Below are 16,556 nucleotides of genomic sequence, written 5' to 3' on the forward strand. Positions count from 1 at the left end.
TTATGCTTTTTATTATGTGGTGAAATATGAGTATAGATGTTTCTTCATGATATTCACTCAGACAGTATGAGCTGATATTATCAATATTGAGGAAAGAGTAGAAATCGTTGTTGGTCAAATTTAAATAACAGGCAGATTTATAGTAATACAGATACAGTCATGTGTTCTACTTAAAGTTTTGGTATTTACAGTGTATTTACAGAATATTTTGTATTTTATGTCTGTTTACAAATTTTAACATATAAACATATTTTTTCCTCCTTCAGTAACAACAAATTCACATTTTCAATACATTTATGAATAAATGTCATTTCAGGGCAAGCCTCAACCTTTTTCCTCGAAACATGAAGATGGTCTTTATGGCCAAAAAGTTCATTTTTGGTTCTCCAAAAAGTAAGATCTTTGTCCCCATGTGCACTTGCAAACTGTAGTCTGGCTTTTTTATGGCGGTTTTGGAGCAGTGGCTTCTTCCTTGCTGAGCAGCCTATCAGGTTATGTTGATATAGGACTCGTTTTACTGTGGATATAGATACTTGTCTACCTGTTTCCTCCAGCATCTTCACAAGGTCCTTTGCTGTTGTTCTGGGATTGATTTGCACTTTTCGCACCAAACTACGTTCATCTCTAGGAGACAGAATGCGTCTCCATCCTAAGCAATATGATGGCTGCATGGTCTCATGGTGTTTATATTTGTGTACTATTGTTTGTACAGATGAACATGGTCCCTTCAGGCGTTTTGAAATTGCTCCCAAGGATGAACCAGACTTGTGGAGGTCCACAATTTTTTTTCTGAGGTCTTAACTGATTTCTATTGATTTTCCCATGATGTCAAGCAAGATTTTGAAGGTAGGCCTTAAAATACATCCACAGGTACACCTCCAATTCAGTACACCTCCTATCAGAAGCTAATTGTATAAAGTCTTGACAACATTTTCTGGAATTTTCCGAGCTGCTTAAAGGCACAGTTAACTTAGTGTATGTAAACTTCTGACCCACTGGAATTGTGATATAGTCAATTAAAAGTGAAACGATCTGATCTGTAAACAATTGTTGAAAAATTACTTGTGTCATGCACAAAGTAGATGTCCTAAACGACTTGCCAAAACTGTAGTTTGCTAATATTAAATCTGCGGAGTGGTTAAAAAATGAGTTTTTTCAGCCTAAGTGTATGTAAACTTCTGACTTCAACTGTATATTACATTTCATTTTAAATGTAATATTGTTTGTGTTCTCTGTATTCTTCTTCTGACTGGGAGTCTATGGCAGCCAATAGAACCGTATGGTAAGAAGATGTGAAATATTTTGTGAATTAGTGCCACCTACTGATCATAAAAATCTGCTATTTATTTGTAACTTTTTTGTGTTTATCCGTTCAATACATTTCTCATTACATTGTACAATCAATTTACATTCTTTTCAATAGACAAAATTCTTTATTTTTCTCTTTTTGTGTATGTGTTTGGCATTCATTTTCTCCCACCACTCTTACATTATTCTGCAAAAAATAAACAAATATATAAGTGCATACATATGTTAACCCATCGTATACACATACAGTACATATAAATAAATATATCTTAGATTTTGATTCCAAGTCAATAATGCATCATAACTTGTGTTGTTAACTCATGAGTCTGTGTTTAGATTGTTTTGCTCATACAGAGTCTGATGATATCAGTCATATCTTAAACATCACTTCTCATTCACTTGCTCAATGTGATAGGATGGTCTGATCTTATTAGCATTTGGGTTGTGCTATACATGTTCTGATTTATATTTTTAAAATGTTAATATTATATTTCAGTTTAAAATGATAGAGAATTAATTCTCCTGCTCTTAAAACACTTAAATATTCTTTAATTTTACTGATTAACACAACAGAAAGAGCAATAACTGATAGGGTAAACATTTTCTTTCTGAATAATACATTTTACTTTTATTCTTTATGCCATTTTATTTAAAGCTGCCATATTTTACTAAACATCACAGCACATTTCTCATTACACTGTCCAATACTTCATAAAGTATTTTGTGCAAACTATTAGAAGGTATCAAGAGTTACTGTAGCTGAAACAAGCCAATAACAATGATTAAAATACTCACCCGATAGCGGCAGAATGGAGACACGTAATAATAGTTGCTTGAATCACCAAACTTGATTCTGTGCTTGCAGGTTTTGGTTTGACCACAGAGAGCACACTTCCTGCACAGCCAAAAAACAAATGAAAGCTTTAAGAAAAGGGGGCTGACGCTTAGCATCCATTACACTTATGAACGTTTTTATAGCTCACTGAAAACTGTAAACTAACAGACAAATCTTTTACATGTATGTCTAAAGACACAGCTGGCTGTGAGGGACATACAGACAGCAGGACATTTAAGGGTTTGATGTGATCACGATTGTCCACTTACACGACTGTTTGTGCCATTCTGCCATAGCAAGAGATCAAAACAAAAGAATGCAAAGAAAGTAATGCTGACAAATAGAGGCAGTGCACACGTGAACAAACACAAGCTTTAGAAAAATTATTTAAATGAGTAAAAGCTGTGAAGCTACATTACAGAGAAACAGGGCATTTCTGGATTTGTCAAACTTAGAAATAGATTTCAAATACAGTATATGTAAGGGATGATGTAGAGTCAAACGGTTGTTTTTGCTAAATAAACCAGACAGGGTGATTAGAATGGCGATGTGAAGTGGAGGACACTTGTATCACTCTGAATGGGTTTATTTTGTGACCGGCTCCCTAATTTTGAGTCCCTTTGTGCAGGAAACACATTTTGAGTTTGATGCACTAAAGGAAAGATAAAAGGGAATTAACATGTTTCTAATGCACACCGCTGTTTTCATATACATCATTTGAATGTTTTCCTTTGTACTTTAGTGAATAAAACTCAAGATGTGTTTCTGGAGCAGGACAAAAATACAAATATTAATCTAAGTATAAGTTATATTTGAAAGCACTGTTCAGTTCATAGAGGCTGAAGTTTAAAGTGTTATTCTGCAGCATATGTGGCACATGCATGCAATATTAGGGGATCCATTTGTAAATACTCACTTGGGTCCCCCACACTCGACGGCAGAAGCTTTGACCACTGGCAGTGTCTGAAACCCCACCGGCTCCACACTCAGTGTGTTCTGCTCCACCGCGTCCAGTATCGCTGAGCCCAACTACACAAACACAAACTTTATGTTAACTCTACAGGAATCAAATAAAGATCTGCACATTATTTTGCATTAGTCTGAAGATATTTTGTTCAATCATTTCATGGAATAGGCGATTTGTCCTCACAACATCATGTGAACAGCCGTAGGAGTTGTATTAGTGTAAAGATTTAAGAATAAACACTGTGTACAGCAGTTCAGGGTTTGTCAATCTGAGGGTCAACTGAACTGCTTGATTTGAAAGGTTATGATTAATTTACCACATTCAGTTCCAGTTTAAAGCAAGAAAACTTGTTTTATACAGGTTATCAGTTACTTTAAATACAATAACCTCCTGAGACCTGAGCATGACTGCTGTGTGCATTTTCCATTTCCCTTTTTTTATTTGTAACTAATAAACAAGCAAATAAAGTTTTTTTTTTTTCTAGAGCAAAGAGATTTTCCTTAAAAAACCCTTTTGGGGTACTGAACTCTTAAAATTTTGCACACACTCAGTCGTTGGCCATTGGGGCTGGGCAAAGTTGCAGGGAGGGGCATGCAAGGGGGGCTCTGTAGCACCCCCTTGAAAATGGGCATGTAAGGTGGGCTCTGCAGCACCCTCATTTTCACCTACAGTCACCAAAATTGGTACATATATAATTCTCATCAAGCTGAACAACTTTCATACTCACAGTAATTAGCTCCACCCAACAGGAAGTCAGCCATTTAGGATTTTCTGAAAATTGCAGGCTCTATACCTTTAAATGCTCTTCCTAGGGGATTCATGTGACTGACACCAAATTTGTTCAACGTCATGCCAAGATATTCTAGATACTAAATTGCGAACTTATTTTTGAGATTTTGAATGGTGTCACCATGGTGAAGCAATACATTTATGGTGAAAAATGGGAAACAGGAAGTGCCTTATATCTTCTGTGTGTATTGTGTGATTTGAATGAAAATTCAGCTGTATGTTTGGTAATGGGGGCTGATAATATTGATGCGGCTATTATGGGTCACGGTCATAGTGCCACCAACTGGCAGCAGGAAGTATGGCACTTTTAACAGACTTTGAAATAGCCCTCTTATGTTTACATGAATTGCTTCAAAATTCATTAGGATAATGTCAAGACACTGCTGATATAAACTTGTCAAGGGATATTTGATATCTTAAATAGTGTTGCCATGGCAACACATTAATTGTTATTTCTTTCTTCTTATATTTGGGTGTTTTTGAGGCACTTGGCATGCTTAAAATTTCGCAAAATGTCGCACACACAGAGTCCTTGGCCATTAGGGCTGAACAAAAGTTCACGCATGGGCGTGTGGGGGGGGGCTCTGTAGCGCCCCCTTTAAAATGGGTGTGTAAGGCGGCCTCTGTAGCACCCCTATTTTTACCTACAGTCACCAAAATTGGTACATATATAGTTTTCATCAAGCTGGACAACTTTCATAAATATAGTTATTAGCTCTGCCCAAAAGGAAGTCGGCCATTTGGGATTGTTTTAAATATTCCAGTCTCTGAACTTTTAAATACTACTCCTAGGGGATTCATGAGACTGTCACCACATTTAGACAACATTATGCCAAGACATTGAAGATGCTAAATTCTGAACATATTTTTGATCGAACAGTGTTGCCATGGTGAGGCATTAATGGTGAAAAATCTCATATCTTCTGTGTGCAATGTGTGATTTAATCAAAATTGAGATGCATGTTGAGTCTTGGGGGCTAATCACATGGATGTGACTATTTTGGATCACAGTCATAGCGCCACCACCTGGCAGCAGGAAGTGTGGCTCTTACAACAGACTTTAAAATAGTCCAGTTATTTTTACCCAAATTGCTTAAAAATTGTTTAAAATATTGTCAAATCCCAAATGCATGTGTCCACCTTACATTGTTTTCCGAAAGCCACCAGGTGAAATGGACCCATGGTGCTTGGGCCCGTCATCGCTGCTTGCAGCTTTATTTATTACATTGCTTTTGTAGGGGGTCCCTGATGTGTTTCACATTTAAAACAGGGATTACTTGTGTAAAAGGTTGGTAAACACTGCTCTAATTCACACTGCCATCCAGAACAAAAACAATCCCTGAGTTGTGTGATGTTGTGGTTTATGGAGGGGTGTAATACTGCAGAATCAACATATTCCTGAAATTTATGAAGCCATCTAGATGAATATGAAAAAAATAGTTCAATGTTATGAATTAATTAATCTTCATATTCTACAGTGTATAAACACACATTGTGCTGTGATGATGTCACTCAATAACACACTTTTATTTTATTTCAGCTGGTATATTACCCCTAGCTGTGTTTCTTTAGATCCATTTCTGTTAAATAGTTCCTAGAAACTTATGGCCAAAATCAGTAGAAAGAGTTAACTATAGTCCTAATACCCAAATAAAAACACAGAATGATACCTCGCTCTTAGAGAATGTCAGACAGGGATAAATATCCTCTCTGTAGATGCGCTCCAGGAACAAGCAGCTCTTCTCTAGACTCGGTTCTTCTTTCCAAGCTTTAAACTCAGTGAAGAGCAGTATGTCCACCTGATAAACACACATACACATTTCCTGAGGTACACTATAGGTTTAGGGTTAGGATTAGGGGTAAGGTTGACAGTGTAACTACAAAATTAATTAAATCCAGGTACTTTAAATGTAAGTACGAAGCAACAACAAATTTGTACATAAGTACATTGTATCAAATGCTTAAGTACATAGTAGTTAAAGACATCTAATATAAAGTGGGCCCCATTTTGATTCTAGGAATATCTGAAGGCAAACCAGGCCAGTTTATTTCCTAACATCAAACATCATCAGAAAAGGAAATCTATTAAAATATTACACATTACTATTTTCATAATTTATAAAGGTCCAGACTTTTATTCTACATTGTACTTGCACTTATGTTTACCATAGTTTTTCATTGTTTAACAGTTGCATTTGTAATGCCATAATCACAGGAAAGAACATGGATGGCTCTTCATTACCATGGTTAGTTACAGTATGTAGTTAGTCTTTCTTAAAAGAAACTGTTTATTTGTTATGAAAATATAATATCCTAAACACATTTAAAAACATAACTTTTTAACACAACTGTCACAGTTGTATTAAAAAATTCTGTTACAGTTTACTGTGATAAATGTTAGTAGGGGTGTTGATGTTTAACACCACCAACTCTAGAAGCATGTGGCAGGGAATTAACATCATCACGGACTTTAAAGGGAATAAAAACTCCACCATGAACACCGCTGCCTCTCTCCCAGATGAGCTAAATACTTGTTATACTCCTTTCGAGGGAAATAACACCGCCCTCGCGGAGAGATCTCTCACGGCCGAAGCTACAGAGGTTAGTTCACTCTCCGTCTCTGTAGCGGATGTAACCCAATCCTTCCGACGGGTGAATATCCGCAAAGCCGCGGGCCCAGACGGCATTCTGGGCCGCGTCATCAGAACGTGCGCGAACCAGCTGGCTGGTGTTTTTACGGACATTTTCAACCTTTCCCTCTCTTTGTCTGTAGTGCCCACATGCTTTAAAACGTCCTCCATTGTGCCTGTTCCAAAACAATCAAAAATCACTTGTTTAAATGACTGGCGTCCTGTTGCTCTGACCTCCATCATCAGCAAATGTTTTGAGAGACTAATCAGAGATTACATCTGCTCTGTGCTGCCTCCATCACTAGACCCATTGCAGTTTGCTTACCGCAACAACCGCACCACTGATGATGCCATTGTATCTACAATACACACTGCTCTCTCCCACCTGGAAAAAAGGAACACTTATGTGAGAATGCTGTTTGTAGACTACAGCTCAGCATTCAACACCATAGTGCCCTCCAAGCTAGATGAGAAACTCCGGGCTCTGGGCTTAAACAGCTCGCTGTGCAGCTGGATCCTGGACTTCCTGTCAAGCAGATGCCAGGTGGTTAGAATAGGCAGCAACATCTCCTCCTCACTGACCCTCAACACTGGAGCCCCACAGGGCTGTGTTCTCAGCCCACTCCTGTATTCCCTGTACACACATGACTGTGTGGCAACACATTTCTCCAATGCCATCATTAAGTTTGCTGATGACACGACGGTGGTAGGTCTGATCACTGACAATGATGAAACAGCCTACAGAGAGGAGGTGCACACTCTGACACACTGGTGTCAGGAGCACAACCTCTCCCTCAATGTCAGTAAGACAAAGGAGCTTGTGGTGGACTTCAGAAGAAAAGACAGAGAACACAGTCCCATCACCATCAATGGAGCACCAGTGGAGAGAGTCAGCAGCTTCAAGTTCCTGGGTGTCCACATCACTGAGGAACTCACATGGTCCGTCCACACTGAAGTCGTTGTGAAGAAGGCTCATCAGCGCCTCTTCTTCCTGAGACGGCTGAGGAAGTTTGGAATGAACCGCCACATCCTCACATGGTTCTACACCTGCACTGTGGAGAGCATCCTGACTGGCTGTATCTCCGCCTGGTATGGCAATAGCACCGTCCACAACCGCAAAGCACTGCAAAGTGTGGTGCGAACTGCCAGACACATCATCGGAGGTGAGCTTCCCTCCCTCCAGGAAATATATACAAGGCGGTGTGTGAAAAAGCTCGGAGGATCATCAGAGACTCCAGCCACCCGAGCCATGGGCTGTTCTCACTGCTACCATCAGGCAGGCGGTATCGCAGCATCAGGACCCGCACCAGCCGACTCCATGACAGCTTCTTCCCCCAAGCAATCAGACTTCTGAACTCTTGATCTCTCATGATCAAAATACATCAGCACTGCACTTTATTACCCTTACTCTTATATCTCACACCGGACTGTCATAAATTATATTATTATTATATTATATTCTCTCTTAACAACTTACTATCAACCGACAGCCTGAATGTCAATACAGTATATATATATATATTTTTTTTATTGAAAAATGTGTATCTATATTGTGTGTATTGTATACTGTACAGTGTATGTTATTATTTGTATATTGTGTTGAGTGTAATTATGTGTATAACAGACGTTTAAATTGTGATGTGTAAATCTGATGTTTATTGTAAATTGGTATATGTCTCATCACTGTCACGACTGCTATGTTGATCGGAACTGCACCCAAGAATTTCACACACCATTGCACTTGTGTATATGGCTGTGTGACAATAAAGTGATTTGATTTGATCTGATGTGTAGATGTGAAAAGTCTTGTAATTAATGCTGGTGCAGGGCATAGTGTTTTCTCTTTCCCTCGTCAGTGCTTTTAAGAATGCCAGTGCTGTAGTCGTTTGACATGGTTGAATTGCTCCCAGCATTACATACTCATGTAGAATTGAAATGGGTCGCATAAGTTTTGTGGTCTGCACCACGATATCGAGGGAAGCCCAGTTTAATCATGCATGTGATCCCCACAGCACTATCCTGTCACTGGAACTCACATATTGAGGGAAGCCTGGTTGAAGCTCACACACCTGTGTGCTCCAGAGATACAGTAGAATAGAGCAGAGCTCATCAACTGCGCGAGTGATTCCCGGTGGATTGCGCAACACGCATGCAAAACTAGTCTTCAATCAACCTACACACATCTGCGTTCCACATGAGAAGCATATTTAGCACTTATAAAGCACTGAAAGTGAGATGAATATCATAAAGTTTGCTTCAGAGGGCTGAATGACCAAAGGGATTTTTATGAGATGCAGTTTTTAATAAATGTGACATGTATAGATCCAAACCTCTTTGGATTCGCGTATAATGGATTGGGTCACTGCGATCTCCTGGCTGCCCAGCATGGCGCTGCTGGTGCTCTTGTTGCGAGCATGGCCTTTCCTAAATGGGGCTTTGTGTCCGGGTGGCATCTCTTTACAGGGTGAGGTGGGTGATGTGGACAGAACCAGTGTCTTCAGAGCGGACACCTCTGCCTGCAGAACATCGATCTAAAATACACACAGGAAGACCTGGTGACATCACACACCTCATCATCACAAGGCAAGATACATCAAGTAATTTTTCTGTCAAAATGTCCTGCTCCTAGTAAGGACAAGAACTCATATTCACAAGAAGAGATGATGCTTTATTCCACAATCCAAAACAGTTGACAGAAAAGCTTAAAGTCAGCATGAAACTGCATTTGCAACCCTTTTTGCCTCTTTAATGTGATGTACTGTATCTACGAGTGAAACAATGTAAGGAAGGACAATATGTTTGGTGAAGCTGACATCAATTATAGTGGAACAAAATCATTAAGTAAAGACTTTTGAAACTGACACTGAGTTTGTTTTTATGGCATAGCTGCTGTAATGTGCTGTGGACATTGAAATAACTTAAAACTAGACTAGAATGTTGTGATCATCATTATGCCTCACTATGTCTTATGCCAGGGTTTCTCAGGGGATTGGCGGAATAAATTAATAGGTACTTAATTCATCTAGTTTTGTTTATCTGCTCATAATAAAGTGGCCTAATATCTATAGCCTAATATTTGTAGCCAGAGTAATTTCATAAATACACAAACATTTTTAGTCATTAAACACAGTATGAAGAAGTTTTTACTGTGATCGGTTAGCTAATAATTAACATCAGAGAAATGCAGCCTCTCACTTAAAAGTCGTTTACGTAAACCTGGAGATATTAACCCGATTCGACAATAGAGGTCACTGTTGCCCCAAACATTGCAAATGTACAGTTCTATCCTTCTAACTGGTAAATTGTACTCATTTCAGAAAAGTTCTCATGACCCAGAAGACAATGATCCGCGACCGAGAAACCCTGTCTTAGGCCATGCTAATATATTTTCATCCGCCGAAAATGGAGCGATTCGAAAACGCTCTTCATTACCACATACTTTGGAAAATGACAATGCTAGGAAAATGAAAATATTGTTTTCAAACTAATACGAATTAGTGTGGACATGGTTTTACACAACTTCACAAAGGTAATATAGATGATGAAGGTATAGATATCTGGTAGAGATAACTATAACTCACTGTTGAAGCTTTATTCAGAGCCATTTTATAATGACACATGAACAGTCCTCAATATGTATTACATAGTTCTCTTAGGTATTCTCTCATTTAGCTAGCTGATAAAAAGCAGTGAGGAGATAGTGTTGTCACGATACCAAAATTTCAGTATTCGGTACCAATACCAGTAAGATTGTATGGTTCTCAATACCAATTTCGATACCACTGCAAAAATGGGTAATATGCTATTAAACACACTCTGTTAGCCTTTTTAAAAAGATAAATATTAATGTAAATAATACATTAAAACAACATGTTTCCTTCAAGTGTTTCTCAGTTATGTAAACATTTTTTTTTTTTTTTACTTTTTAAAGTAATTACTTGGGTAAATAGTTATAATAATCTAAAACTAAGTAAAAAGTTAATTAAAAACAGAAAAACAAAAATACAAATCAATTAAGAACACTGAGTGGTTTTCTTTTCAATATGGTCTTCTGAACTGAGATCAGTCGGTTTAAATGAAATAAAATTATGCGTTGCCTATAGCGAAGCCAAAACACAATGTCCACAGGGTCGCACAGGGCTGATACCACGTCTGGCGGCCATTTTGATCAGGAAGCAAATTTCCAGCCAAGTGACCGCATTTACTGCGAAGCAAGAGCGCTCTTCCTCTGATCACTTCTCAGATCCTCTGGTCGTGCACCAACTCTGACAAGACAATCAGCAGAATTTCGGTATAAAACGAGTAGCAGAGCACTTGCTCAAATAAGTGTGTGAGCATTTGAAAGCAGACATGCGTCAGTCAGACAGCACATGGGTAAGTCAGTACTCTGTACTTTTGACATCCCTAGTTGGGGAGTAACTAAAAAAAGTAACTAAACTTGTTTTCGCTCCTAGCTGTTTTCAAAATGGTGCAGTGACAGTTAGTTTAAACAAGTAGCAGGAGCATGACATTGCACAGCCGGGCAAACTGAGGCAATAAACACACTCTTCTAAAACGTTTCTCTTGCGCAAGCAGGGCTGGGAAGTTTGATTTATTATGGTCAATCAGTTTGCTCGGTACATTTCAATGAACCGGTTAAAAATGACTCACTGATTCATTTTTGAGTCCTTGTGTAGACTTTTAAGTCTCCATGAAGGGAAATTAATATCTCGAAGAATACTGCTGTATCACTGTTTTCTTAATTGTAATAATATTAATTGTTATGCTCCAGATTTAGTTTTTGTTCCATATCCCATGTCCATGTCCCTAGCATGACTGCTGTGTGCATTTTCCATTTAATGTTTTGATTAATTAGTAGCACCTAATAAAAAAATAAAAAAAATAAAAAAATTATATATATATATATATATATATATTTTTTTTTTTTTTTTTTCCTAGGGCAAATATTTTTCCTAAAAATTGATGTTCACATATATCGACTTGTGAAAATTTAAATAATACCAAGCTATAGAAAGTCATATTTTTTCATCAAATAGTTTATTATGTGTCCAGGAGTGTTGATTATTCATGTTTTTGAGACGTTATAGACATTACAGCTGATTTTCTAGAAAGATGAATACATAATTCTGATTCAAAATATTGGCCAGCATCATCCAATCACTGCTAACCATGTTAAAATAAAATTATACATGACAAATTCTGAATCTATGTACTGATTATCATTGTCTCATGTCTGTCAAACATGTTGAGTGATCCAAACATCATCTGTAGCCTGAATCTGAACTTTTGATCAGATTTTAGGAGTGAATGCACGTAGAGAGCTATAGGATGCTCCCTTGCTCCCTATTTAGTGAATGACGTAACCTCTAGTGTGCTGTCTGTCTGCACTGGTCTCAGAACAGTTTGAAATGCACCTTATTTTCATCCTAACTGCGTATAAAACTCTGAAAGCAACATTGTACAGTTTTTGGATGCATACATTTATTCTCAATGTGAAAATGCACAGTGAATATAGGAATGCATTTATTAATGTTAATGAATACCACCTTATTGTACAGTGTTAACAAACACAAATGTATATTAAAATGAAGCAAAATGACCCACAGATTTGTTACTGTGAAAAGTTATTCAAAATAACGAACATGTTTTTGGAACATCTATCAGAAAACCGCTCCACAGCATTCATCCGAGTACTTCATGTTTATCTGCGCACTGACACCTGAAAAATGAACAGATTTTTTAAAGCAGCATATCAAACGAATCTAAAGACTCTCCTCTTTACAACCAAACAGGTTTCAATTAAAAAACTAAGAGATTTCTTACCAGAGGCACTTTTGTTGGTGCTGTGTCCGTAGGAGCACTTCAAGGAAATTGACATCATGTTGTTGTGTCATGACTCGGTGCAGCAGAAGTTAACACTTTAAATGACAGTGTAGAGTCTTGTGAACAGTATTCAGTTGGTTTTTATTCATTTAAATTATGCGTTGCGTATAGCGAATCCAAAATACAACGTCCACGCATGAGGTCACGGAGTCGCACGATGATATATACTATTCTGAATTCATTAACACATTATTTATAATCTAATACTTAATATATATATATATATATATATATGAAATCTAATTAAAGTTGGAGTCAAAAGTTTACATGCACCTTATCCAAATACATTTAAACACAGTTTTCACAGTTTCTGACATTTAATCATAGAAAACATTCCCTGTCTTAGGTCAGTTAGCATCACTACTTTATTTTAAGAATGTGAAATGTCAGAATAATAGTAGAGAGAATGATTTATTTCAGCTTTTATTTCTTTCATCACATTCCCAGTGGGTCAGAAGTTTACATACACTTTGTTAGTATTTGGTAGCATTGCCTTTAAATTGTTTAACTTGGGTCAAACATTTTGGGTAACCTTCCACAAGCTTCTCACAATAAGTTGCTGGAATTTTGGCCCATTCCTCCAGACAGAACTGGTGTAACTGAGTCAGGTTTGTAGGACTGCTTGCTCGCACACGCTTTTTCAGTTCTGCCCACAAATTTTCTATCGTATTGAGGTCAGGGCTTTGTGATGGCCACTCCAATACCTTGACTTTGTTGTCCTTCAGCCATTCTGCCACAACTTTGGAGGTATGCTTGGGGCCATTGTCCATTTGGAAGACCCATTTGCGACCGAGCTTTAACTTCCTGGCTGATGACTTGATATGTTGCTTCAATATATCCACATAATTTTCCTTCCTCATGATGCCATCTATTTTGTGAAGTGCACCAGTCCCTCCTGCAGCAAAGCACCCCCACAACATGATGCTGCCACCCCCATGCTTCATGGTTGGGATGGTGTTCTTCGGCTTGCAAGCCTCACCCTTTTTCCTCCAAACATAACGATGGTCATTATGGCCATTTTGTTTCATCAGACCAGATGACACATCTCCAAAAAGTAAGATCTTTGTCCCCATGTGCACTTGCAAACTGTAGTCTGGCTTTTTTATGGCAGTTTTGGAGCAGTGGCTTCTTCCTTGCTGAGCAGCCTTTCAGGTTATGTCGATATAGGACTCGTTTTACTGTGGATATAGTTACTTGTCTACCTGTTTTCTCCAGCATCTTCACAAGGTCCTTTGCTGTTGTTCTGGGATTGATTTGCACTTTTCACACCAAACTACGTTCATCTCTAGGAGACAGAATGTGTCTCCTTCCTGAGCGGTATGACGGCTGCTTGGTCCCATGGTGTTTATACTTGTGAACTATTGTTTGTACAGATGAACATGGTACCTTCAGGCGTTTGGAAACTGCTCCCAAGGATGAGGTCTTGGCTGATTTCTTTTGATTGTTCCATGATGTCAAGCAAAGAGGCACTGAGTTTGAAGGTAGGCCTTAAAATACATCCACAGGTACACCTCCAATTCAGTACACCTCCTATCAGAAGCTAATTGGCTAAATGCCTAAAGTCTTGATATCATTTTCTGGAATTTTCCGAGCTGCTTAAAGGCACAGTTAACTTAGTGTATGTAAACTTCTGACCCACTGGAATTGTGATATAGTCAATTAAAAATGAAACAATCTGTCTGTAAACAATTGTTGGAAAAATTACTCATGTCTTGCACAAAGTAGATGTCCTAAATGACTTGCCAAAACTATAGTTTACTAATATTAAATCTGTGGAGTAGTTAAAAAATGAGTTTTAATGACTTCAACCTAAGTGTATGTAAACTTCTGACTTCAACTGTATACATCTGAACAAATATTAAGTAGTTTTAATAATCATAAATTCAGTCATGAAACTGTGCATGGTGTGTATAGGTCCTTTGACATGTAATCTGTAAGCAAATTAACTTGTGCACTGTCTCTTTGTCTAACATTCAAAGTTGAAGTATGTAATTTCTGCGACACTAGCGTCACCGAATGGAACAGAGTTTTCAAAACAGCTTTCAGAATAGGCCCCTCACCTGTAGTTGTTCAAACAGTCAGATAGCCCCGCCCCCCAACTCACACCATTGGTTGAGTAATGTAGTTGGGGCGAGTCTAAGTGGGCCGCTAAAAAGAAACAGTATTTTTCATATCGCCACAGAGACACAGTGTTTAAAGTTTTTTAAAGAAAATTAACCTATGAATGTCTATATTTGTCTCTGCATATTAATCTGGGATAGAAAAAAGTATTTTAACACTAAAAAAGTTATACACTTCAGCCTTAAATTGTCTCAGTAGTTTGCAGATAAACTGTTTTCACTGCAGCATGAACCTTCCTCCTCCCCAGCATCACCTGTCAAGATCTGATTCGGGGGGACTGAATGTATTTCTAATTGTGCAGCAGCGTAAGCAGATCTAGTTGGTTAAGACCAAACCTATCAATTTGTCATCTCCGTTATAACACCTTAAATCTATCCTGAAAGTTGTCAAGACTGAAGTGCAGTTAGCTAGTTTTTGTTAGTTGTTTGTAATGTCACTAAATAATTTTCCAAAAGTGTAGCTTGACTGTAGTTGAACTACATTTGATTAGGAGTAGCTTGTAGTTTGACAAACTCAGCTTCAGCAACACTGATCCAAAGTAGATAGAAAACTGTGATTTTGTTTTTCTTGCTAATTGGTTAGTCAGTTCAAGTTTATGCGACAAGCAAATTAACTGCTTCTTGTGAAGGTTGAGCCTCTCTTCGTGACTTCATGTCTTTCTTAACTAGAACTGAACTCACCTTTCCCAGAGCTTCCTTCAGCTGCTTCTCTGCAGTGGCCTGCTTCAGATTCGCCTCGTGCACCATCTTATGAGCTTCCTGTAGAGAACATCACACTCAAACTCATGTGTAAACAACCCACACCATCAACAGACCTCCACCAGATGAGATCAGAGCCACCGCAGATCAGTGATCACTTTATAACATAAATAAAGGAAAACAGAAAGATTGAAATGAAGAAGCAAAAGTATGAAATGCATAACAGAGGACAGGAGGTGGAGCTAACTCGAGTTATCTAACCACTCAGCACATCTGTATTGATGTGTGTATTGTGAAGATCTATGGATCTATATCATCTAACCAATCAGACTGGATTGAATCATAGTGCTGAGTGTTCAAAGTAACTCCATGTGAAGTGTTATTAACCAACTCCAGATGCTCAAGAGCTCACAAACACACAAAGATCTACACCTCTATTCTGGTCTGATGAATGTGAAGAAAGCAAACGAACCTCAAACAGGCTCGCAGTGAGATCTTCCAGCTCCTGCCCCAGCTGATCTCTCACTTTAGAAAGTCTCTCACACTCCTCGTCTTTTAACTTAAGCTCCTTCACATACATGCAATGACATGAACAAAACACAAATGAAAAAACTCAAGAGAAAAACGAGGGAATATGTGGCTTATTTTCTTATTTAACCCATAAAATTAATGTAAGAAACAAAAAGGTGCATCACAGACTGCAATATTCATTTACAAAGCAAGAGAGTGTTGTTTGAAGATAAATGTGTTGAGCTGGTTTCTACGAGTAGTTCTTGACTGAAGTGTACTGGTTCATGGTGTCTGTCAACTGAAAATCTGACCCATCTTACCTGTCACTATTTATGTTTTTGGTGATTTTATAAACCTTTTGATCTAAAGGATTAAAATTAATTTTGTAGACACATTTTTATTGTATCGACTTGTATTTGCAAAAGTACAATTATACAATTGAGTGGATAGTGAAGGAAAAAACTATCTTTTTGAGAAAAGTTCTTTTGAATCTTGTATCCAATGTAATTACACTCAAATATTTTCATGTGAGACTTGACAGTGAACAAATACTTTTGGAGCCGTTGTATGTGACAATATGTGGATGTGTTTCTTTCGAATTCACCGCAGTAATGTGTCTGAATGAAGAGCTGACCATTAATCACATGACAGAACAAAACCATTATTCAGATCTCAATGTTTGTGGACTACTGAAATTCAGATCACAGAAACTACTGTGAATGTACTGTACAGCAGTCTGCTTTGAAACACATAAAAGATGACCATGTGATGTTAAAAGCTGTATTCAAACACAGGCACTCCTCTGTGTGTGTGAA

General features: G+C 38.0%; 2 protein-coding genes across 7 annotated transcripts in view; one reads left to right on the forward strand and one right to left on the reverse strand.

Moving 5' to 3' along the window:
* The window catches only part of LOC127435309 (ubiquitin carboxyl-terminal hydrolase 15-like), a 277,517-nt gene that overhangs the window by 232,692 nt on the left and 28,269 nt on the right, over positions 1 to 16,556 (forward strand). The gene's annotated exons all lie outside the window — the stretch shown is intronic.
* Positions 1 to 16,556, reverse strand: part of LOC127435339 (rab-3A-interacting protein-like) — a 39,924-nt gene that overhangs the window by 9,222 nt on the left and 14,146 nt on the right. For 3 of the 6 annotated variants that reach the window (XM_051688758.1, XM_051688756.1, XM_051688757.1), the window contains exons 4-10: positions 15,704 to 15,799; positions 15,214 to 15,291; positions 8,860 to 9,060; positions 5,570 to 5,698; positions 3,060 to 3,172; positions 2,413 to 2,430; positions 2,104 to 2,203 (exon numbers count right to left, since the gene is read on the reverse strand). In XM_051688758.1, the coding sequence (XP_051544718.1) occupies positions 2,104 to 2,203; positions 2,413 to 2,430; positions 3,060 to 3,172; positions 5,570 to 5,698; positions 8,860 to 9,060; positions 15,214 to 15,291; positions 15,704 to 15,799 (735 nt within the window). The remainder of the gene's footprint in view (positions 1 to 2,103; positions 2,204 to 2,412; positions 2,431 to 3,059; positions 3,173 to 5,569; positions 5,699 to 8,859; positions 9,061 to 15,213; positions 15,292 to 15,703; positions 15,800 to 16,556) is intronic. The other 3 variants (XM_051688760.1, XM_051688759.1, XM_051688761.1) reach the window with 2 other exon arrangements.

The sequence above is a fragment of the Myxocyprinus asiaticus genome, chromosome 45, assembly GCF_019703515.2.
Source record: "Myxocyprinus asiaticus isolate MX2 ecotype Aquarium Trade chromosome 45, UBuf_Myxa_2, whole genome shotgun sequence".
In the NCBI taxonomy this organism is placed as follows: domain Eukaryota; kingdom Metazoa; phylum Chordata; class Actinopteri; order Cypriniformes; family Catostomidae; genus Myxocyprinus; species Myxocyprinus asiaticus.